The following is a 23,930-nucleotide window of genomic DNA, read 5'->3' on the forward strand; positions in this document are numbered from 1 at the left end:
GCAAAGTGCAAATTCAAAATAAAAAAAAAAAAACACTGATGTCTGGTCTCTTTCTATGTAAATACCTAGTGAAGAGTGTCATGACCGCTTTTGGTTTGGGTTATTTTATTTTATTTTAAGATTCATTTTTTATTATGCATACAAGAACTGAGGTATAGGCCAGAGGTGTTGGGGGGTGAGAGGATTCACCAGAGACAGAGTGGGGAACAGAACAGTTGGACTTGACTGAAATACACTGCTGAGAGGAGCAGTGAGAGAGTGAAGAAAGGTCTGCTGTGCCATGTGGGTAGTTCCCTGGCCAGGGATCAAACTCGTACTGCAGTGGCTGCAGACATCTTCTTAGGTTGTGTCTTAAGCCCTTGCGCCACCTGGGAGGCCCTGGTTTTAGCTATTTTAGAACTCTCTCTCTCTCTCTCTCTCTCACACACACACACACACACACACACCAAACACACACAAACACACACAAACACACACACTTACCCGCCTGAGATATCAAAATGGAATGGATAATAAAGGAGAAATTCAAGAAAGTAGTCATATGATCACCTTCTTCATCTCAATAACCTAAAACGTAGGGCAAGTGCCTTAATTTCAGTGAATTTATTCAACAGGGTATTAAAAGATGACACTCTGGAGATCTTTTCTCTCCACTGAAAGTGTGACTTTCTTTATGTGAGGGTAAGTGGACATAAAAGCCATGGCAGATATGAGAAGTGTATTCTCTCAGCACAATGCTGAATATATAAAAAGAGGCTCATTGAATCCTTACTGAATTAAATACCTGTTTTTTTCACTAGTAGTAGCAGAAGGAAGACAAGCTCTGCTTGGTAAAAATACAAAAGGGCAAAAATCAACCCAAGAAAAAGAAGCATGTCTTCCGTGCATTCCAAGAAATGCCACTGTGATCTCCTAAAAGAGATAGTAACCAGTGTGGAAAGCACTACAATACCAACAAGCTGGGTTCTAGAATGTGTTTTTCCCCTTTTCAAGCTTCTTTGGTTCATTTTATTTTTGGACCAAGGTAGGGTTATCACAACTCAAGAATCAGCTCACAACCCAAGTGAAACAGCAGCGACAACAAGAGATTGCAAAGCCCACTGGGAACACATATGTACTCCACATTCCGTGTTGCTATGTTTAGCATAAATTGGTCAAAATAAATGATGCTTTGGTAACTAGTAATAGTTGGGGAGAGAGCATAAAGACTGGATCCACAGGCAAATTGGAATTATTTTATAATCATACAAGGGAAGGACTTTAGAAACAAACGTTATGTGTGAAACACAGAAGGCTGGACCAGCAGCCAATGAGATGAGCTTCACACTGCCACTTCCCCAATGCAGTGTCTGGCAATTCCATAAAATCACTCATCTGGGTCAAGCATTGAAGGTCCTGAGAAGAATATAATTTTTTTTAAGAAATAATTCCATGGCAATTCATTTGGATTCGTATAGGCCATAAGCGAGTCCATCACCTAGAACAAATTTAAAGAAATGCATACAAGGAAAATTTCAATGAGATAGTTAGAAAGAAAAGAAGTAGCGTGGGTCACTGCCTAGAGAAGACCCAGGTTACTTGGCACAGCAGACCAGACAGTGTCAGCAAGACCCAGCGAGTGCAGGAGAATCACTCTGCAGACAGACCACTTGATCCTCCAGTTCTCATCGCCACTGAACTCGAGGCCCAGTAAGAACAGGCAGAAGGGATTGGGAGGGGATTGTGTGCTGCCGTCCAGCAGGTCTACCCAGACCCACTCGGGCAAACTGGATGGCAGAGACAGTCCACCTCATCATGTCCTCAGACTCAGGTCTCCGCCTAAAGCATGGTGTGACTCTGTTCACCTAGCGTCTGGGACAGCACCCACAGGACCACATCAGAATAGAACAGAACAAAAAGCTCAAGCTGGCTTGCTGTTCCTTCACATCCCTCTATCCCTTCAGAGAAAGCCTTTGGAGATGTGCTGGAGGCAATTAGAATTCCCAAACCTTCAGTCTAGTACAAATCTCTTTCATGTATTTAGGAAATTGCTCAATCCCCTTTTCCATGTTGCTGTGATTCAAACTGTGAGTAATTGGGATAAGAATACTGGCTATCTTTAGAAGTCTTTCTGGACAAATTGAAAAAAATTAAATTACAGCATTGTTCCTGCAAAATGCCAATTGAAATAGCTTTTAGAGAAATTCACTTCTCTTTTCGTGATGTAGGACCATAACCTAATTTTGTTCCACAAACATCTCACTCTAGAGGAGGAAATGAAATTTTTTAACTGAAATAAGCATACATCAATAACTACCTAGTGCTAAGATGAGCCTGAAGAAAAGGTTAGAATTATTATGAGTCATAAAACTGACAGTAAAGAACCTGATTATTTAACAGAAAACACTCTATTTAAGATAAGATGTGAAAAGGAAGGTCGGCTGGGGAGCAAAGTGACTAATGTGATTGAGCACGCCTTTAGATCACACAGATCTGTCATCAGTGGTGTAGTAAGAAGTGTTCTTTTTTCCTGCTTTTGGGAAGAGACTTCTGCTTATAAATATCATCAAAAATTATATACTATTTTATATTACATAACATACACATCTATTGCATAATATAATAGTATACATGTACATCATGAAATGAGATATATATGAAATAAAGAATACATAAATATGTATTTATAGATATATAATTTCTCATATATTTAGAACTAAAATGAATTCTCATTCAGTGTCTGGATACTGGCTGAGAGTTTCGTGTGTCTATTATGCCTATCACAGTGCCTGGTGCATAAAAAATAAAGTAAATCAGTATGGCAGCTATTATTATAAACATTTTACAGATAAAACTTATAGGTAGAGAAATTGGGAAAATATAAGGCATAACTACATGATTATAAATAGCCAATATAGGTCTCTCTGGGGGCCTAGGGTTTAAGTCTCAGTGCTGCTACCACTATGGCCTGAGTTCGATCCCAGGCCAAGGAGTTGACCCACATGGTGCAGCAGACCTCTGCTGTCTCGCCCGCTGCTCCCTTCAGCAGTGGATTTCAATAGCTCTGCCTGTTCTGCTCCCCACTCTGTCTGTGGTGTATCCTCTCATCCCCCACAACCCTGGCCTACATCCCAGTCTCCTACATTAAACAAAGCCAATCTATTTTTATGTATTTTTATATTTTTATATATATTATATATAAAAATAAAAATAAATTTAAAATAAATTAATAAATAAATAAAAATATAAAAAAAGCCAATCTAGTACTAGATTTCTACCATATCTAATTGCAAATGTTGCCAACTAATTTTTTTCTTTTTTTTTAATTGGAAGTGTATCTATGTTTCACATTGGAAACTTCTTCTGAACCTCTCAATGTCTTCCTTTCGTCTCCTAGATACACCAAAATGAAGACTGCCACCAACATCTATATTTTCAATCTTGCTCTGGCAGATGCCTTAGCGACCAGTACCCTGCCCTTTCAGAGTGTCAATTACCTGATGGGAACATGGCCCTTTGGAACCATCCTCTGCAAGATTGTGATCTCCATTGATTACTACAATATGTTCACAAGCATATTCACCCTCTGCACCATGAGTGTTGATCGCTACATTGCAGTCTGCCATCCTGTCAAAGCCCTAGATTTCCGCACTCCCCGCAATGCCAAACTTGTCAATATCTGCAACTGGATCCTCTCTTCAGCCATTGGTCTGCCTGTAATGTTCATGGCAACAACAAAGTACAGGCATGGTGAGTAATGTTGTAAGCCCAAAGGATGAAAAGTTATAGAGCAATATGTTGGTGAAGTAATGAACCAAGGAGAATTTATGAAGCAGTTCTATGTGTTCCTCAAATTGTAATTTTAATGATTCTTTCCAGAGAAATGGTTTTGAATATTTTGAAATAGGAATTTTCTCTGTCATTGTAAGTCTTCTAAATATTTTAAAGAAAATATAATCTATTGGCTCCTGATTTCTCTGCACTTACTTGATCAAAATGATGGGGAAATAAGAACATAGCTCTTTCCGGAGTAATTAGAGTTTAAACCCAAAAAGGTATTCAGTGGAAGCTTGTTTTAAAATGTTAAGTGACAAATTTATCTTTTTAGACCTCATATCAGAATGATGAATCATCCATCTGCAAGTGGAGTGAAAACACCCGTTAGCTGCAATCTCCTATAGACTTTGACAGTGGTTGCATTTTTTATATCAATATAAACCCTTCAGATGATCTACTTCATGGTGGGAGTCCACAGTTGCTGGCTTAATGTATATAAAAAATTAAATTTTTAGGAAAAAACTAGAAATAGCTCTCTCTGAAAATCAACAAGAGCTGAGTTTCTCCCACAATTTCTTTAAATCTTCCTTTTCTTGTTTGCATAATATAATAGCTTTACATTAGCTTTGGCCAAGGCTATAAATTAGTAAGAAAAATGGTAATAAGAATACACAGTGATATAATTTAATGTTGCTGCTAATTCTTCCTTTTAATTCTTTTCTTCCAGGTTCCATAGATTGTACACTAACATTCTCTCATCCCACTTGGTACTGGGAAAACCTGCTGAAGATCTGTGTTTTCATCTTTGCCTTCATCATGCCGGTCCTCATCATTACTGTGTGTTACGGGCTGATGATCTTACGGCTCAAGAGTGTCCGGATGCTCTCTGGCTCCAAAGAAAAGGACAGGAACTTGAGAAGAATCACCCGGATGGTGCTGGTGGTCGTGGCGGTGTTCATTGTCTGCTGGACGCCCATCCACATCTACGTCATCATTAAAGCCTTGATCACCATCCCAGAAACTACTTTCCAGACTGTTTCCTGGCACTTCTGCATTGCTCTGGGTTACACAAACAGCTGTCTGAACCCAGTCCTTTATGCATTTCTCGATGAAAACTTCAAGCGATGCTTCAGAGAGTTCTGTATCCCAACTTCGTCCACCATTGAGCAACAAAACTCCACTCGAATTCGCCAGAACACGAGAGACCACCCCTCCACGGCCAACACGGTGGACAGGACGAACCATCAGGTATGCAGCTTCCAGAATTAGGTGTACCTACTGGGAATGATGTAACAATGATAGAGTTTTATACCCGTCTAAGATTTTACTCCATTAGAAGGAGGTTGATAATGTAGTTATTGAGAGTCAGCATGAAAAAGCAGGAGGGAGGGGCAAACTGTGACCTTAGTATTGGAGGACAGCTTCATTTTATAAACTGAGCTCTATCTATTTTCACATATTCATTGAGATATCCAGATAGGCCATTGAGAAAGCATAAAGTTGCTAGAAATCACTATTTTCATAGCTTTGTCTTCTATGCAAAATCTGTAGTTAGCATATTGTGGAAAGGACTCTGATTGTTTTCATTTTTCCCCAGTGCTGATATATATTTCATACATATCTCCCCAAAATCCCTTCAAAAGCTCTGCTTCTGTGGTTGAAGAGAAAAGGTCAGCAGTTAGCCCGATGTGACAGATACAAAATGTTCCCAGCAAGTCAGCGTGACAACAAAGGAGAACGGAGAAGAAACGGCCAGTTCTGGCTTTGTTAAGCTATTTCTTTGCAAATTTCTTTGCAAATTTTTACAGTTGAATTTCAGAGTAAAGATCAAACACAATTAGATGGTAATTTAGTTCTAATTAATTATTAGAACTGAGTCAGTTTTATAACAGTTCTCATACCCATTGGGGTTAATATTGTGAGGAATGACATTATTGTTAGTTATATTTCTAGGTGCAGGAGAGTGAAAATGGGGCCACTTGGAAGAGTGTTACACACAATATTATAATCACATGACAGATCTAGAAGGAGCAGAGAGAAAAACCTGTGTCTAAGTTAATATGACCTTGTTAAGCCACTAGTTTGCAAATTTGGAATCTAGCCTATAAAGTAAATGACATATGTCACTTCATGATTAACATTAATTTAAGGAAGTAAACTTTCTATTTCAAATAATAGTGCCAGGACTAAAAAAATTCATAGTTTGTGTAATTTTATAACACAGAACTCAGATTCAAACTTTCTGTCAAGTAAATTCTTGGGTTATAACCTTAGATAAAGTTCCTACAGACAGGGAACAAGATTATGGGGACAGACACCGCCATAACATGACGAGGAAGCCAGCACCAGAGGAGGACCTGACTACTGCAAAGCTCAGCCGCCTCCTCTCTGCTTCCTCGTCCTCTTGGCCCACCTCTCCATCCTCTCGTTGGCCCACTACCGCCACCCAGTCCAGCCCAGACCAGCCTCATCCTTTCTAGTTGACCACAAGACTGATGTAATCAGGCCCAGATGGATCTGCCAGAAGGGGCATCAATCCTCATGCTTGAGATAATAATGCGAACATGAGCAAAGGACCCCCAGAGAGTGTGGGTAATGATGGCAGACCCGCCAGCCAAAGGAACATGATTAACTTATTACATCTCCCTTTTAACTCCTTTCAGAAATAAAAGCCAGAAAGAAATGGTTTTTTACTCTACTTTTTTTTCCTCTATTGTCTTCCACATCAAGACCTCTCAACCTGCTCCTTTGACTAAGCAGTCTCCTTCTCAGCAGCTATCCAGATCTTGTGAGTAACTTTAAGAGGCTAGTGATGTAAATAGATTTTTCTCCAACCTAAGGATAAAATTTTAAGAATGCAAGTTGAAACGCTGAGCCCTAAACTCAGGTGAAAGTATTTTTCACTGGAGCAACATATTTCCATTGGAACAAAGTGATGGTCCTTATAAAGTGTGGGCGCCATTCTCTATCAATGCCTCCCCAAGCCTTCCCTGTCCTTAAAAGCTTAGGCTGTGGCTGTTGGAAATGAATCCTGGACCACCGCAGGTCCTCCTGATCCACTGAGTCTCTCTCAGTGCCCTTCACTAGACTTGCTCCTTGCAGAGGGAGCTCCAATCTGTTGGGAGGGGCCGTTTTCCCTAGTTCAGTTGAATGAGTGTCCTTTGGTTGCCTCGACATGCCCTTGAGTCCCTTCCAAATCCAGCATTTTCACGTTGTGTGGTTCTTGCACAGTCAGAGAGAGGAGAAAGGAAACTAATTGGGAAACTCTGTTCTAAGTAACTAAAAGGTTTGCTTTAAAAATACATCCAATTAGGACTTCTCTTCTTTGTGCTTCTATGAAGCCACATCAGTGTCAGATAACAGCAGAAACACATTAGCCCTGGAATTGGCTGCTCTCCCAAAATGCCCAGCTGGGAGAGCTGGACAGAGAAGAACAGCTGCCAGGAAAGAGGAAAAGACACTCTGACATATTTGAAAATTAAGATAAATCAGAGATTCCTTTCACTAATCTCCACTGATGTGTCTTTATGAGGAGAAAGGACACTGCACAGAGACATCTGAATCATACCTAAGCCTATGGTGATCGTTTCAATCATACATCAGAATAATAAAATTATGTGAAAGAAAATCGGAGACGTCATGGCTATGTCTATAGACATTGTTGATTAGCTGTACAAATTCAGTATCTGGCAAAGAGCTTTTAATTTTTTTACATCATGAGCCATGATGTTAACAACAAAACTAATCGGATTTACATTGACTTTTTAACTGATGGTTTGAACTTTGTACTGTTATAGATGTTTATGTCCTGTCTGTGTATTTATATTTTCTCCAAGAAATATATTCTACTATTTGTGTCACATCTCAAGCACATTAGTCAACTTCATATTCTACAGATCAAAGATCCAATATCAAACCTTCCCAGGGTGTCTGTATTCTGACAGCTGTACACTGAGACCATGTCCACACAGCGCAAAGTGAAGTGGAGAGTTGGCAGTTTTCAAGGTAATTTGCTAAGCCATATGAGAAAATGCTGTGCCCATCATAAACTTTGAGTCATCCTTACATGATTAAGGTCTACTCAGTTGACATTGGTTGCAAAAAAATATCATTCCAAAGTTTAGAGACCAAAACCATCCATTTAGTTAATAGTTTGTGATTTAATAGTTTGTAAATAGATGAGTAATTTATCAGGACTGGGCTGGCTGGTCTGGGCAGGCAGTTCAACCTTGGTTGGGCACACTCTCTGGTCAACAGTAGCTGCCAAGTCAGTCATCAGCTGATGATCTAGGATGACCCCAGTAAGAAGGAGTGTATCCACATGGATTCTCATCATGCACCATGATAACCCAGACCCCAGCTTCAAGGAGGGCAAAAGAGACTGTACCTCTTGGGGCCAGGAGCTGCAGTCACATTGCCAAGGAGTATGGCTCTAGGGAGGGAGTAATTGTGGCCACTTGTGCTAGCCACCTACAGAGCAGGCACAGGCTGTGTGGGATGGGGCGCTGCAGCCTTCCGAGGCAGGAAGCACATCAGCCTTGTTCTTATACTTCCAGCATCTCCCAGCACTATGTCTGATTCATTCAACAGAACTCAGAAGAGACCTGTTGAATGTATGAGTGATCAGTGGACTTGTGACATTTCAGGAGATTCAGAGGGTGGTGAGAATGAACCCTTTCTGTGTAACCAATTAACCACCTCAATAACTACATAACCCTGACATTATTTCAGGCTCACCCTTCAGTTACAGAGAAAGATTCCCCAGAGGGTTTTCATTTTCACATTTTTGGCATTTTATCCTCTGATCAAGAGTCATGCCTTTCCAAAAAAATATGTCACTTTTGTCACAAAGACTGACATGTGTATTTGTCTTCTACTTTTATTTTTTTTAACACTATTGATGAGGAAACCAAGAACTGGACTCAGTGCCCTAAAAAGCCCTTGCCAAGACTAAGTATGAAAAAACAATAAACAATCTCATGTTCTTTTGTGCATTCCAGGGCTCAGCCTGCTGCTCCAGCTGTATGTCCCATGCCTGATTTATGATCTGCTTGTGATCTTTATGGCTTCTAGATCTTTATTAGGTAAACTTGGGCAGAAGCATTCATTTTCCATCGGCTCTCAGTGCAATTTAATTTCTCATATATGAACAGAGTCCTTATTGAACTCCACTTTGCTTCAGAACCTCCCCCCTACCACCACCACTACCACCACCATTTTCTCAAATCAATCCAGGTCCCATTCTGACATGAGACGCTGGCTGCCATTAACCTGCCTTCATTGCTTGGTTTCCACCCTGGCTGCATGCTATCATGAATTTCCTGTTTTAACACCTACATGTTTTTTTTTAAAAAAAAAAACACAACATTCTGTGGGAAAAGAGAAGACTCAATTGAATCAGTGGGATTATTATAGCCCTATTAACATTGCTATATTACAATTGTGAGACTGCAGATTAGCAAGGGCTGTCATTCGCATTATCAAGTCTGCTTCCGACCACAAATCTAATGTGTAAACATGAAAACATAAATGTTCAGGGAGGTTATATGATTATACAAGATCAAACAAGAGTCAGCCCAAACACCAGGCTTCTGAGATTAATGTGAAGCTTTACTCCGCATTTCCACACATCACCACTTCGCACCCAAATGTTATTGAATGTAGTTTCAAATGTTATTGAATGTAGGTTCAAATGTTATTGAATGTAGGTTCCAAATGTAGGTTCCAATTCATTCTGGTTCATTGGGTCAAGGTCAAGGTGGTCAAGGTGGGATCCAAAAATATGCATTTCGAATGAGATACTCAACTGAAAATTCTGATTTAAACTGTAATTTCATTCAAACACTATCAAATTTACTGTTACTGTTTTGTCTAAACTCAATGACCATTTCAATCAAGCAGATTAATGGGAATTTTCTCACCAAATAAATCTTGCATTTACCAAAATAATGCAATTATCCTTGGACAAAGTTTTAACTTTTTAATATACCAGTAAGACCTAGAGGACAAAGTAGTATTACAGTGTTAAAGCTCACTGTATTTTAATCTCATGCTAACTTTTTATTAATGAAGCAAGTCCATTATTAAACCCTTTCATTACCAACTTTTAAGCATTTTCTTGACATTTCAGTCAAATAGAAACTCAAGAAATTAGGAGATGCTTTGTGTTTGTATTAACAAAACCATATGATCCCCATCTCAACTAAATGCAGAAGTACAATTTTTTAAATCAACCACATTACTCTCAAAAGCTGGATCAGAATTTTTTTTTGTAAGACATCTGTGGAGAGCTAATTTGAAAAGGAAAAGTATTTCAATTCAATGACAAAAGCCCCAAATGAGAATAGCTCACCAAATCAGAGAACTGACCACATTAATGCATATTTTGTGAATGAAACCAAATGCCTATTCTTCCAATTCCATGGTTTAAAAAGATGGTTCCAGTTATGAGTGTGTGTGTGTGAGTGTGTGTGTGTGCACAAGTCCTCACACCTGTGTCACATGGGTGTTCCTCTTTGTGCATATTTGGTACTAGAATATATCTACTTAAAGACTGAATTTCAATATATAGCAGAAGATCTTGTTATATTTCTGTGAAATGGGTTATAATCTGGAAGGAGATAATATTGTTTAATTGGAATTGTGCTGATGCCCAGAAAATATTTGACCTGAAATACTAGTAAGAGCAGTAATGGATCAGCTTGTGTCCAATATATCTTAGTTAAATAAAGGAGATAATGATTATTATCTCTACTATTGAGGAAATCAATATTTAAGGAGTTAATTTCTCCAAGGTCATAATTAAAAGGTAGTGCTGAGGAATGAATCCAGTTAAATGAGGTCTTCCAACCCAGCCTCTTGAGCAATGTGTCCTAGTCTTCTCAGTGGTGGCCTGTAGAACTAAATTTTAGTATTTATGTGCCAACAATTTCAAGGTCTTAAGGTTTATATATAGTTTTGTGGAGATTATTATATGTATTTATGTATTTATGTGTAAACATTCAAATAAATGCATGACTAGCATGGGGAATTAGAAATTCAATAATGAGGATGTCTGTTGCCATCATATGAGCTCAAATCACTTGAACTAAAATCTTTGTCAACATGAAAGTCACATCGACTTTACTAAATGATAGTCTTTGCTTATCTTTGTGAAAATTTCTTTTCACTCATGTCCAAGAGGTTCACTGAATATCTCTGTAAATTGTCCTTTGTGATCATGAGTACAGTTGGGGCTTTTCTCCTGGAGAAGGGAGCTCTCTGTGGGTGGTGGTCTAGAGGACCAGGACAGGGAGGCAGGTGGGTAATCCCATCATCTCACTGTACCTGTCCCTGTGTGAGAGCAAACCCCTTCAGCTTGCAAGAATTCAGTTTTCTCAACTCTCACATAAGTGGGATGAACCAGAAGATATTTTGGAATAAAACAAGGTACGGGGCCTCCCCTGGTGGTGCAGGCAGTTGAGCGCTGGGCTGTGAAGCTGTCCGCAGCCTCTGCAGCACAGGTTTGATCCCAGCCGGCCAGCGAGGGTCCACATGGCACTGCAGACCTCTCCTGACTCGCCTGCTGCTCCCCTCAGCAGTGTATTTCGTCAGTCTGCCTGTTCTGTTCCCCTCTCTGTCTCTGGTGAATCCTCTTACCCTCCCACACATCTAGCCTGTACCCTAATTCTTGAAAAAAGGCAGGGTATGGTGGATGTTAAGAGACTTGTGAATTAGCTAGAGTTCTCCCCTGCTGAATACTCCGAATATTTAGAGGAGCGAGTTCTAAAGATGGGGTGAACCAATCTAATTACTGCAGCATGTTCTTGTGCTTGCTGTTCCAATTAACATGACTGATAAATCTTAGTAACACGTTTTTTCTTAAAAAAAAAAAAAACTGAAGATGAAATGTCAATTATGTGGCTGACCTTAAGTGGTGATTTGCTATTTTATAATCATTCACCGTGAAAAAGTTCTCACACTGAGATTCAGTGTTTTAGAGCATGTCAATCTTTTTTGCTTTCTTACATAACTTTGGGAGCCAAATGTGAAAGGTGGATATTTTTCTCTTTCAACTTTCTACTCTTCTAAGCTTATACTTCTAAATTTACAAACAGTCATTAGCTTTTCAATGCCATTCTGGTTTCTGTATCTTTGGATAGGTTACAATAAATATTTACAAATAGCTACAATTTTACAATGCCAAATTATTTGTGAGAACTACAAATTTCTAGAATAAAATACAATCTTTCCTATTATTTCCCTGGAAATCAAGAATCTAGAACAACAACTTTTGTCAGCTTTCCCTTGACACTCAGGAATATCTCTTAGGCAGCCAAATTCCTGGCTTTGAAATGAATGGAAACTTCTCATGATGAAAAGAAATATTGGAACATTACTGTTTAGAACTTCTACTCTTTGTTGCCATAAAATACCACATATGTAAGAGGTATGTGGAAATAGTATTCATTTTGAGTGCTAAATTATTCTCAAATTACTCGTTTCAAAATATGGTTTTCTTAGTATGTGTCCAAAAGATTGTAATTCCGTCTCTTTAGACTCCACGTGAGTTTGCCTACCTGCATTGCCAAGGAGGTGGCATACATTTGCTCCATATAATTGTTGACTATCAAATAAATAGAATTTGGAAGTTTCATTATATTTAAAAATAATGACCCTCTCTGCCCAAGAATGGATATGTGGGAAAAGAATGCATGTCATTTTTCTCCGCAGAATATTTATTAGGAACAAAGAAAGCAATGACAGATGACAAAAGGGAGGGGGTAAGAAGGGCTGACCTAGATCCTATATTCTGAAGTCATCCACATTCTCCCTAACGCTCTGCTTTCCATACAGACACCAGAAATCCCAGGGATGCTGCAATTCCGTTAAGCCCTACCTAATTGTTTCCCACTTTTTTACTACCCCCATTATCAAATCTTCACATAAGTTAATGGGGAAATATCATCTATAGTATATATGTTGTTATCATATATAATATATAACATTAGATGATAGACGTAACATATTATATATTTTTCTCTTGCCTATGGCCCATTACCTTCTACCTACCTACCTATACACACACACACGTCACAAATTCTCCATCTAATGGATGTAAGCCTCTTAAAGCATAGAAAACGAATAATATTTTTCTTGTAATGCAATAGGCACTTCAAAGATATCTGATAGAAAAGAAAAAAAATGAAGTCTATGGAAAATGACCTTAAGAAATAAGAAAATCTTACTCAATATAAGTCTAGTAGTTAATAAAACAAACAAACGAAAAACCCTGACAACAAGAAACTGCAGTGAATAGAGTGAATAATAGTGTGAATAGGATCGGACCTCTGTATAGTTATCAATGCAGTCAGCTATTTAATCCATACTGCAACACCACCATAATAAGAATTTCTCAATTTTGCTCTTCTTTCTCTGTCACGTCAACTAAAATGTCCTTATAGTAAACCCCCTTAAATATTCATTCAAGTTCAAAATATCAACTTTTTTTAAATGCTGTATTTGAATTCACCTTTGGTAATAGAGACATGTCACTCCTAACACTTCAATGCTGCAGTTGGATGCTTATAGCATGGTTAGTATCAGAAATTCAATGAGGCCATTTGCTTTAATTTTTTTTAAAGATTCATTCATTTATGCATACAAGACCTGGGGTACAGGCCAGAGATGCAGGGAGTGAGAGAATTCACCAGAGACAGAGGTGGGAACAGAACAGGCAGATTGGCTGAAGTACACTGCTGAGGGGAGCAGCAGGCGAGTTAAGAGAGGTCTGCACCATGTGAGTCGTTTCCCTGGCCGACCAGGGACAGAACTCGTGCTGCAGAGGCTGCAGATAGCTTCACAGTGCTGTGCTTAACCCCTTGTGCCACCGAGGAGGCCCACCAACCAGCCTGTTTAATAGGTGAAGCAGCATCAAGGTCCAAATGGGTGATGATGTCTTTCCAGGAGTGTCTGTGAGTTGGCACCTGAGTCCAGGTAGTCTTAGCACAGGCTAAAGCCCCTGTGCAACATCACACTGACTTTGTACAAGAAAGCTTTCCTCTTCACTGCTAGCCTGCTGCAAAGAACAACAGAATAACAGAAGGTAAGAGCAAAGCACAACTCTACAGCCTTTATTTTAATTCAAGCTTCTCTCAGAGGAAATGATCTTCAGCCTGAGATATTATTAACAAGAATTAAAGGCCAGCTAAGGTGAAGATGTTGTGAGAGGACGCTGGGGACTGACTGAGGTCAAGTCCACTGGTGATCTTAAAACATTAAAAGAACTTCTAACTGGAACATAAATCATAACCTCAGAAGCAAAGAGGACTGGAAGAAGCCCTGGAAAAGGAGGGGAAAGATATAGTCTCAATTTTAATGAGAACTTTGTAGCAACTGCAAGTCCCACAGAGTATTTAGCTTTGTAACTGATTGGTTTCAAAACCATGATCAGATAATTAAAGTGTACTTTGAGAGCACTTTGAAAGGAAGCAGCAACTTCTCAGAAGCAAGATAAGGTCTCTAAGAATTAGTTATGTCAAAACAAATGTTGTTTTCTTAGAGGATTGCTGAACAAGAAAATCAGGTAAATACAGCCTCAATGGGGCTTTTAGCAAGAGGTTTGAGAATCTCTTAGTAATTTCTATAATACCATGTTGAATTATGATCTGGTTATGGCGATGCAATGATAGGCTCAAAACTTTAATTGATTTCCATCTTATGAGTCCCCATGCATAGAGGAAAGCTAAATGACCCAAAGTACCAGCTCCTATGAAAAAGCATGCAGGTTTCTGAAATATTAAAAATAGAGCTACCATATGATCCAGCAATTCTATTCGAAGAATGAGAAAACACCGATTTGAAGGGATATATGCATGTGTATGTTCACTGCAGCATATTTACAATAGCCAATTTAGGGATGTCACCTAAGTAGCCAAGGACACATGAGGGGATTAAGACATAGCATATTTCCACAAGGGACTACTACTTAGCTATAAAAACATGAAGACTTTCCATTTGCAGCAAAATGGTGGAAATGGAAATTATACCCAGCAACATAAACCAGGAGAGAGACAAACACCAGATGCTTTCGTTCATATGTGGAATACAGAGAAACAAAGAGTCAACAAAACAACTCCTAGAAATCTAACTGAGGCTACCAGACCACAGAGGGAGGCAGGAGTGAAGACAGCAGCCTGGGAGGGAGCATCACAGACTGTGTGGAGGGCTCTGGTGCTTTGGTGGTGGGTGTGGTGTGGTAACACACATCAGAAGAGGTGGGATCCTGCATTTCTGAATTGCACAGTGTTGTAAGCCTAGGCACCTTCATAAAAAAAAGATTAATTTTAAAAGAACCAAACATACAAGAAGAATAGCTAAACCTGAAATGAGAATAGTTGCTAGAGAAAAACTTTAGTCTGAATGTCCAACTATAAAAACAGAATGGGAGTGATAGCAGGTATAAAATGATGTCACAGCTTTTTATTTCATGCATCAGTAATAAGATTAGGCCATCTCCACTGTTGCTCTTATAGCTCAACCCCATTAAGAGAATTTTAGTGTCTAGTTCCAAAGAAATGTTGGCCTCATTCTATCTGGCAGACACACTTCAGGAAATAAGTACATTTGATTGTGTTCAGAGATGAGCAGCCAAGCAGGTGAAAGGAATTAAAAATCCTCCATATGACAAATGGTTGAAATAACCGATCGTCAGGTAATATTTAAAGAGAAGTGAATAGAGAATTGTTTTACCTGCTCCAACTCTGCTAATTCAAGCCAGTGGGCAAAAGCTTCAGGGAAGGGGGTTTCATACAATTAAAGAATGTTCCAAGCTTTGATATATGGGGCTTCATTGCCTTATCACCAGAGCCTTCAATGTTCAAGCATCACTTTTGGCCTCGTGGAAGGGGTGGCACTCAGATGCCGGTGTCACCCCGTCTTGTTTAGAGGGTCGTAGAAGGAGTCCCAAAATCACTTCAGTTTTTACAAGTGCTAACCCGTCCTTAGAGAACATTCCTGCTGTGAAATGTTAACGTGTGGTTCAAGAGAAGATAGTTCTTTAGCTAATGTTAGGAAATGTTGCCTAGTTTAAGACTTTGAATCATGGGGGTTGATACTGTATATTAGGATTTTAAAGACTTGGGAAAAAATCATACTGGGTGTGCATGTGTCTGTATGTGTGTGTCTATGTATCTGTATGTGTGATTGTATGTGTGTGTCTGTGTGTGTGTGTCTGTATGTGTGTCTATAGGTGTGTACCGGGGTGTGTGTGTGTGAATGTGCCCACGTGTGTGTGTCTGTGTGTGTGTCTATACCATGTTTAGTTTCACACATATAGTCACAGTTAGTTTTTCAAAGCCACGGTTCTCAAGCTGATCTAAGCCTAGGGGTGCTTTTTCAAGGAATACCTTCTAGAAAGGTGTCCAAAGCATTATTTGTATAGCCATTAAGAGTATCTTAGATCAACCACAGTTCAAATCCAAATACTTAAACTTCTAATAACCCCTGTAGACTGCCAGTTCCTGTCAGATGCGAGGCTACTCAAAATTGAATCTTTTATTAGAATAAGTGGCAGCATTCCATAATTCCAGGTGCTGGGCAGCATTCTAAAATTAAGTATTGATTTCTTATTCTCACTCATTTAAAATATATAGTCTAAAGATAAGCAAGACACAGAAACTTCCCGATTCTGAATTGAACACATTGTGTTTGTTTGGGTTTTCACTTTTGTTTTGAAGCTTGCCACTTTCCGGTGGCGATGCTAAGTGCGGGGAAAGTCTGTGTCACCTTGGGGTATGTTTTCACTGATTTAAACTTTACATTGCTAAGAATAAACCTTATAATTGACATGTTCTTTTGCTTTGAATGAAACATCTTTGAGAAAAAATAGCTTTCTTTTAAAAGTCATCTATTCTCAACAGGGAGAAGCTTGTGAAAGGTTGAATAATTACACTATTTCTCGGGGAGGAACAAGAGGCTGGAAGCCAGGAAACTGGATCTGGGCCCCAGGCCGCTGATAGCTGGCTGTGTGGGCTTGGCAACCTGTCCCTGGTGGCTCCGGGCTCTCTTCACAGCCAGGTCTCCCCAAGCCTCCTCACTGGCCAGGCATTAGGGCTCATTCCTGGGTTTGATTGAGACTCTGCGGTTAGGGTCTCTTAGTGGACAGCAAAAGTACCCTAAAGCTTTGCTTCCTGAGGGAAAAGATATATGGAGCCACACAAATCTGTATAAAAATAGGAGGAAGCACGTGGTGCATTGATCCTGGGGCCTTTGTATTGCTAGAATATTCTACCCCTCCCCAATTCTCCTTTCCTGAAGCTTGATCCCTATGCTCTGGATCCCGACACATCTGTCTGATGTGGGCAGTGGAGCCAGGAAGAAGGAATAAGCTCTCTATTATTTAGGTAAATGGAGATCTTTGCCTCTGGGTCATCAGCTCCAAAATTCTTCTTTTGTGGCTAGTTCTATGGTTTCTGTGATGAATGAGATTTCAAAGCCAATTACTGGCTGAAATGCTGATCGACTTCAGAAGTACCCAAGTCTGTTGTTGGCTTCATTGCAACTTCACAAATAGGAAGAGAATGTAGAAGTGGAAGAGAGTGACTAAGAGCAAATTAAAAATATTAAACCAGTTTCCTCAACTGGGCCTGTCACATAACCTCAGAAAAGCTATTTCCTTCCATAGACTGATGAAGTTGGAAAAGTCTCTGCTTTAAATTCCCTCCAGAGGTAGGAAACAACTCCAAGCATTGCATGGATAGAGATCAAAATTGCTTTTTAAAGAAAAAACTGTAGTTCAACTCCAAAAGCTTTTCAAAATAGGCTAAAAAACATAGCCCAAGGAGATTTCCTAGTTGACTACCTAGAAAAGGTTCTGAAAAACTGTTGACAATGTTGGACAACAGATGGTAGTTTATTGTATCCATGTCAAATGTCAAGTTGACGTGACTGTGGTTATTGTTATGGAAGAAGTCAAATTAGAAAATGCAGGGGGTTTGAGCCTTCCTAGTGGTGCTGGAGTTAAAGTCTCAGCGCTATCAAGCTATCACCAGCCACTGCAGCAAGAGTTCGATCCCCGGCCAGGGAACAACCCACATGGCACAGCAGACATCTCCTGTCTCACTCATTGCTCCCCTTAAAAATAAAGAATAATTCTCAGCAAGCAAGTAGCAATATGGGGGCCATAAACAGACAGGGAGCCAGGAGCCAGAGAAAACAGCATGTTCATACCCTTGAACATCAGCAGCACAGGACCGTGCTCCAGTTCCTTTACCCCTTCCCAAGGTGCCACACAATGGGCCTGAGTGCTGGTTGTGTTGTGCCCAAGGTGGAAAAGACCACACACAGGCCAGGAACCAGAGCCAAGGGTTTAGCAACATTTACAGCAAACAGTAAACAAACTCCCTCCTCCCCGGGAGTCAGCCGGCCTGGTTGTGCAGTAAAAGAAGGAACGTTCCTTCGTTGACTACATGACTACAGATAGACTCAGAATCAGATGATGGCAAGGCCTTGCAGCTCTGCTCAGTCAGCAGGATGTGCAGGGCTGCTGGTGGACTGGCTTCCCCGATAACTCACCTGCGAGCTCCACCTCTTCTGGTGGAAGTCAGCGTTCATGTGACTGCGCCACCCCATCAGCCCTTTGGATCAGACATGCTGATAAAGACTAGGATTAAGTTTATTTCAATCATTTATTGCTGGGGTTATGATCCACTAATTCTCCATCCCCCAAATCATGTCACTTTGCAGGAGTGACCTCGATCGGGCACCACAGCATCCCGACTAGGCTGAATGAGTCCAGGGAGGACAGGGGCTTCACGTTGCTGAACCCTGCCTCGGACAACATCAGGCACAGCAGGATAACTCGGAGCCAGCAGGCCTGCATGAGTTTTTCTGATCTCGCAGCATGGAGACTGGGTGATAAACCCAGCAGTAGGTCAGGTTGGCACTCAGAGCTGCTGCTTGTCTTAGTGGACCAAATGATTGTCTGGCCAGGATGCAGGGCTGGAATTCAGAGTCCAGCATGTTAATCATTCCCCTCACCCAGAACCTCCAAGGTCTAAGGTATTTCTTCCCCGAATGAAGTGAGTAGGGCTGGTGGGATATCTTGGGGCACCACCTCCTGTGCCTCCTGCTGCTTCGGTCCCCCAACTATTTTGGTAGAATTTCTGAGTAACTCTACATTGGACTCCACAAAGGCACATACCGACTCCAATAAATGCACAGTGCAGTGAACTCCCAGAATCATTTCTGGTAACCAAAGTACAAAGAATATTTTCTTTACTGTCTCTAGAACCCACTGCTGGGTCATAACCACACTGCTTCCTAGGTTTTCACTTGAGTGACTGGTCCCGTATCTTATCAGAACAAACAAGCACCCTGGGCCTTCATGTGAGTTAGTATCTTCTGACTTTATTGGGGCTTCTCAACATCCTACCATTAACATAGTGGGACCAAGTCACTTGAAAAAGAGACTTGTTCTGTATTTTGGCTCACCCATCAGTGGTAAAGAGCAGCTTGATACAGGGGATGCTGCAGGAGCACATGGCCTTGTTTTGGCTGCTCAATCAGCTGAAGGATCTTGATCTTTGTGTGCTGCTGGGATTGAGTCAGAGACAGGGCCAGGGTCCAAGAGGGTCTATCACGTGCCATCATGGATGACCAATACAGTGACAGTCACAGCATCTGGGAGAACGAGAACTGCAGGGGCAACAACTGGATTCAGTTGGCAATTACCCTCCCTTAGCTCCAGATCCCATTAGCTTCTTTCATGGGCTGCCAAGGGCTATTACATGGGGACGCTGCATTTCTCTAAGTTCCATTGCATTTAAGTACTTAGTCAAGGCCATGGTTTCCTTTCTCTTCCTGGAACTCTGAACTGTTGTTGTTGTTGTTTGATGCAAGGAAACGGGCAGTGTTCTGGAGACCTGTGTCCCCTCTTCACCTCTGTGCACGTGGCTCTCCCAGCCGGCAGCACCCCCTGGTGCATCATCAGCACGCACAGAACAAGCTTGGAAATGGTCAATATCAATCACAGTTTCTACCTCGGGAGCCCAGAAGTGGTGAGAGGGCTCCAAGCAGTCCCTTCCCTTTTCATTTCATTGTGCCAAATCTGCCTTCTTGAAGATGGGGTCCTCAAGAACCTCATCCCTCAAGAACCCAATATATTAGTCATTTGAGTGCAGACCTCAAAAGAGATGTAAAAGTTTAAATTTAGCTCCATTGTTACCTTTCTCCTCCGGTCCCATTGGGCTGACTTAGGGCTGTGATCCCTCCTGGCTGTGAAGTTATCTTCATACCTCACACTCAATGGCCCTGATCCATCAAGGCTTTCAAGACAGGAGACTGAAATACGGGGAGACCAAGAGGTTCTGAAGGAGCAATTTGCTCTGAGGCAGTCACGTGGCTTTCCAGTTCCTCCATTAGAGGGAAACTGATCACAGAAGGATCTGATCCTCTGTAGGATGGACATAGTTTTATCTAGTGAACCAATATCTGCTTCCTTGGGGTCCCCCACAACCTGATATCTGGATTGTATTTCTTGGTGATTATCCCATCAATCTCCACTTTTGGGTCCCCTATTTTAATAGGTAGGTCTACACGTCTACATTGCTTTATGGTTTGGAGAGATGGATTTTCCCCTGCTGGGCTTCAACTTGGCTTGCAGAGTCCTTGCCGGGCTAGGGGGTGCTGTCTTTATTCTGAGCCTCTGACGGCCCTAAACCAACAAAGCCTTTAGCACAGGGTCTTCTAGGAGAAAAGGAGGAGATGCTTTTCCTTGGGGGGCAGGGGAGCAATCTGAAAAACTCCTCAGTGATTCTCTGACTCAGACTGTCCTATCCGTGTCTCCAGTCTAGAGCAGCTTCAGCCCTCAGGCTTCCTCCACAGGACTTCAGGGGAGGTTATTAGCCTTGAGAATGTCACCTTGGTTTGGCCATCATACAGATATAGTACAACAGAAATCAGCAGTAGCAAATCTCATTGTGGGGCCTAATTTTGTGCTAATTAAGTAATCTGCACAGACACTGAATGCACGGGGCTCTTATCTTCATTCACCCTCTGGGAGCAAAACTCTCCTCATTAGCTCTTCAGTTTGTTGCTCCATGTCCCTGGACTTCCTTTTCCTCTCACTGGGGATTGCATCTTAGTACCCATGATGAGGGCACAGTGCCCTATGGCACCTCAAAAAGTGCCATTATACTTTCTTTCTGGGGGGACCCAGTGTGCTCTCCTTATCCTCTGACCCACCCATGGTTGCAAGCAGCATCCATGCACCATTCAGCAGCTTGTACATTTCACCGCTCATCACTCAGCCAGCTTTCACTGATGTCACGTTCAGCATCAGATGGCACAAGATGGACCACTCACCCCCTCACCTGCATCACGTGGGACAGAACATTTGCTACCTGCTCCCTAGGACTTTATGTCCTCAAACCTCGCCCATGGCCCTTCCATTTTCTCCTTCCAAAAAGTCATGGCGCCTTGCTCGTTGTCTCACTTTGTAAGAATCTCAGTCTCTTAAAGGAGTGCAACAAGTAACGAGACTCCAAAGGAGATGGCTGAGCCAGCAAGCCGCTGTCTTGTCACAACTCTAGAGGCACCAAAATTAGACAAAATCTTGGCCAGTTCATTACTCACAGCACAGTGACCACAGAGGCTTTCATACATGTGCCTCTCCGGGCCCCAAGCCCCAGAGCCCTCCAATAGGACCAGGCAGTGTCCACAAACAATAGACTGTGCCTGCTTGAGGAACTCAGAGCTCAAATCTCTCTCCTTTCTGGGTAAACAATAAACAAACCTCCCCTGGAGCCAGTGGACACACTGTGACCAGTGCTGGGGACCCACTTCATGGCTGATGTGACTTTCTGTAGAAACTATTCCTGGTCAGAGACAGTTGTGCCTGGCAGTTTGGCCCAGTCAGCAGGGACACATGGGGACGCCCAGACCACCTCTCCCAAGGGCGATGAAGATCTTTCTATTGCTTAGTCTTCAGAAACTTATATTGAAAAGTTTAGCAGGAAAAGGACAACTTAGTGTCCAGTGATCCAATATGGACATGTGTGTGCACACACAGAGGAGGAAGCAAGGAGAAAGCGAAAAGCACAGCAGATGGAGCAGAATGTGAACAGTGGCCAATCTGGGGTCAGGCACATACGTGTTCTTTGCAGCTTCTACCATCTTGTACTTTTCCAAGCCGGAAATTTATAGAAATAAAGTTTAAAAAAAAAAAAAAAGCTTATCCCTTTATGCTTACTGTTCTAATGCCAGCTCACACCGGGCAGGTTCACTATCGATTCAGGCAGAGGGATTAAAGAGAGTCTTGGGGCCCTCCGTAGATTTTTCAGGCTTTAACCAGGCACACAGGCACCCCAGACAGGGAGGCTGGCAGCAAGGAGGTGGGGAGTGCTGGGACGTGGGTAGGAGCTGAGGGCCCCAGCACCCCCTGCCCCCCTGAGTCTTTATTTATGCTCTTTCTCTGGGCTCTTTCTGGCGTTCTCTCTCAGTTTCATGATGGCTCATGGTCTTGCATCTTCTGTAGTAATGCTGGTTGTCCTCTCACAGCCACCTCTGCTGTGTTTATCCCCACCTTTAGGCTCAGGTGTGTACCCTCACACATGCGTGCACATTCATACTCCAGGATGCGCGCCCCGTGTCCACGCTTCCAAGGCCTTCTACGCTAACACCATCAAGACCACAGGGGATGGCCACACAGGCTAGTGGCTTTAAAATAGCCTGATGAACTCATTAACCCTACACTATCTTTTCTACCCACCCAAGACTATAATAAGAATGAAAGTAACAACTACTTGTCAATTACAGAATATTTCATTTCCACAATCCTTCTCTTTCATTTGAAAACACCAAGCCGTGTGTGTGCGCGTGTGTGTGAACATGTGTCATATTATTGCTCAACATACATGCTGGCTCTGCGGTGAAGGTGGAATAGGGAAATGCCTGAGCTTCCATTCAGTTGCTGCAGAAAAATGTCCATTAATTTTCAGAGTTGTGTGACAAATAGAAGGCTCTTTACCTAGAAATAAAGAACATGAAGGCATTTCAAAGAAACGCTTTTCTTTGGAATTGTGGTCAAGTTATGAATAATTTAAGGATAAGGAAGAGGGAAAAGAATGAAGGACAGAGGGAGATTAAGAGTTTGGGTTAAAATCCATTTTGTCAAGGAAACCATCAATGGCATCTTTTGATGACTGGTATATCATTACTACTAATTAGTGCATACAAATGCAACAGCATGTTCATAATGATTCACGATGATTCACAAGGACCCAAGACATGAATTAGTGTCTTGGCATTTAAGCACAGCTCTGACAGTGGCAGGTGAAGGTATACATGATGGTCCTCAGTACAGTTCTGACCGAGAAGAAGCCCAATAAATGTGTGTTGCAGCCAAACCTGAAATGCTCACTATCTCTGTTCTTTCTCTTCTTTCAGCTAGAAAACCTGGAAGCAGAAACTGCTCCATTGCCCTAACTGGGTCTCATGTCCTTCAGGTCCTTACTGACCTTAGAAGCCACCCTGGATGTGAAAGCAGGTTGCTGCAAGAATGTGTGAGAGGCTCTAGTGTCATAGGAAAGTGCCTGCTTGTGAGTCATCAAAACTCTTCCTCTCTGGCCACTCCGCTCTGCACAGTAGGGGGGCAGCCAAAGTACATCACTTTCTGGGAAGGATTGGAGTTCAGCTTGTGTACATAGCCACAAGGGAGACACTCAATGGGACCAAGCACCATGGTATGTGAATTGAGGTCATCATGGTGATGACCCTTCTGTGTATATTTTGTTTCCATGCAAATATTTGTGACTTGATCAAAGCAAAACCATCAATTGTTAAATTCCCCATAGTACCATGTAAAGTAAATGCTACCTCCAATCCAAGCACCTTGTGTAGAAAGCCCAAGACTTTCTAGTCTTCTGTAAGGGAAGACTTTGTTCTATTTTTTTACCTTTAATGTTAAACTTAAAGTCCTCTTCTACTAAGATGTGATATCTTCCTTCATTTCTTGGCTTTGTATGCCTTTTTTTATTTGAAAGAATAAAAATACCTAGCTCCTTGAGGATAAGGGATGAGATTAACATGAAAGCTACTCCGGTGTCAGATGCAGAAAGGTTGATCCTTTGTGTTACAAGTACTTCCTAAGGTTCATAATAGAAGATTAGAATTGTCATTCTTAAACTTTTAGTGGT

General features: G+C 41.4%; 1 protein-coding gene across 1 annotated transcript in view; it reads left to right on the plus strand.

Annotated features, from left to right (window-relative positions):
* OPRM1 (opioid receptor mu 1) overlaps positions 1-23,220 on the plus strand; it is a gene marked incomplete at both ends in the record, with an annotated part of 48,833 nt that extends 25,613 nt beyond the window's left edge. The window contains 3 exons of the mRNA XM_084227765.1: positions 3,377-3,729; positions 4,484-5,004; positions 23,182-23,220. Of these exons, the coding sequence (XP_084083891.1) occupies positions 3,377-3,729; positions 4,484-5,004; positions 23,182-23,220 (913 nt within the window). The remainder of the gene's footprint in view (positions 1-3,376; positions 3,730-4,483; positions 5,005-23,181) is intronic.
* Between the last annotated feature and the right edge of the window lie 710 nt (positions 23,221-23,930).

This window comes from Talpa europaea, assembly GCF_964194135.1.
Source record: "Talpa europaea genome assembly, chromosome: 2".
In the NCBI taxonomy this organism is placed as follows: Eukaryota; Metazoa; Chordata; class Mammalia; order Eulipotyphla; family Talpidae; genus Talpa; species Talpa europaea.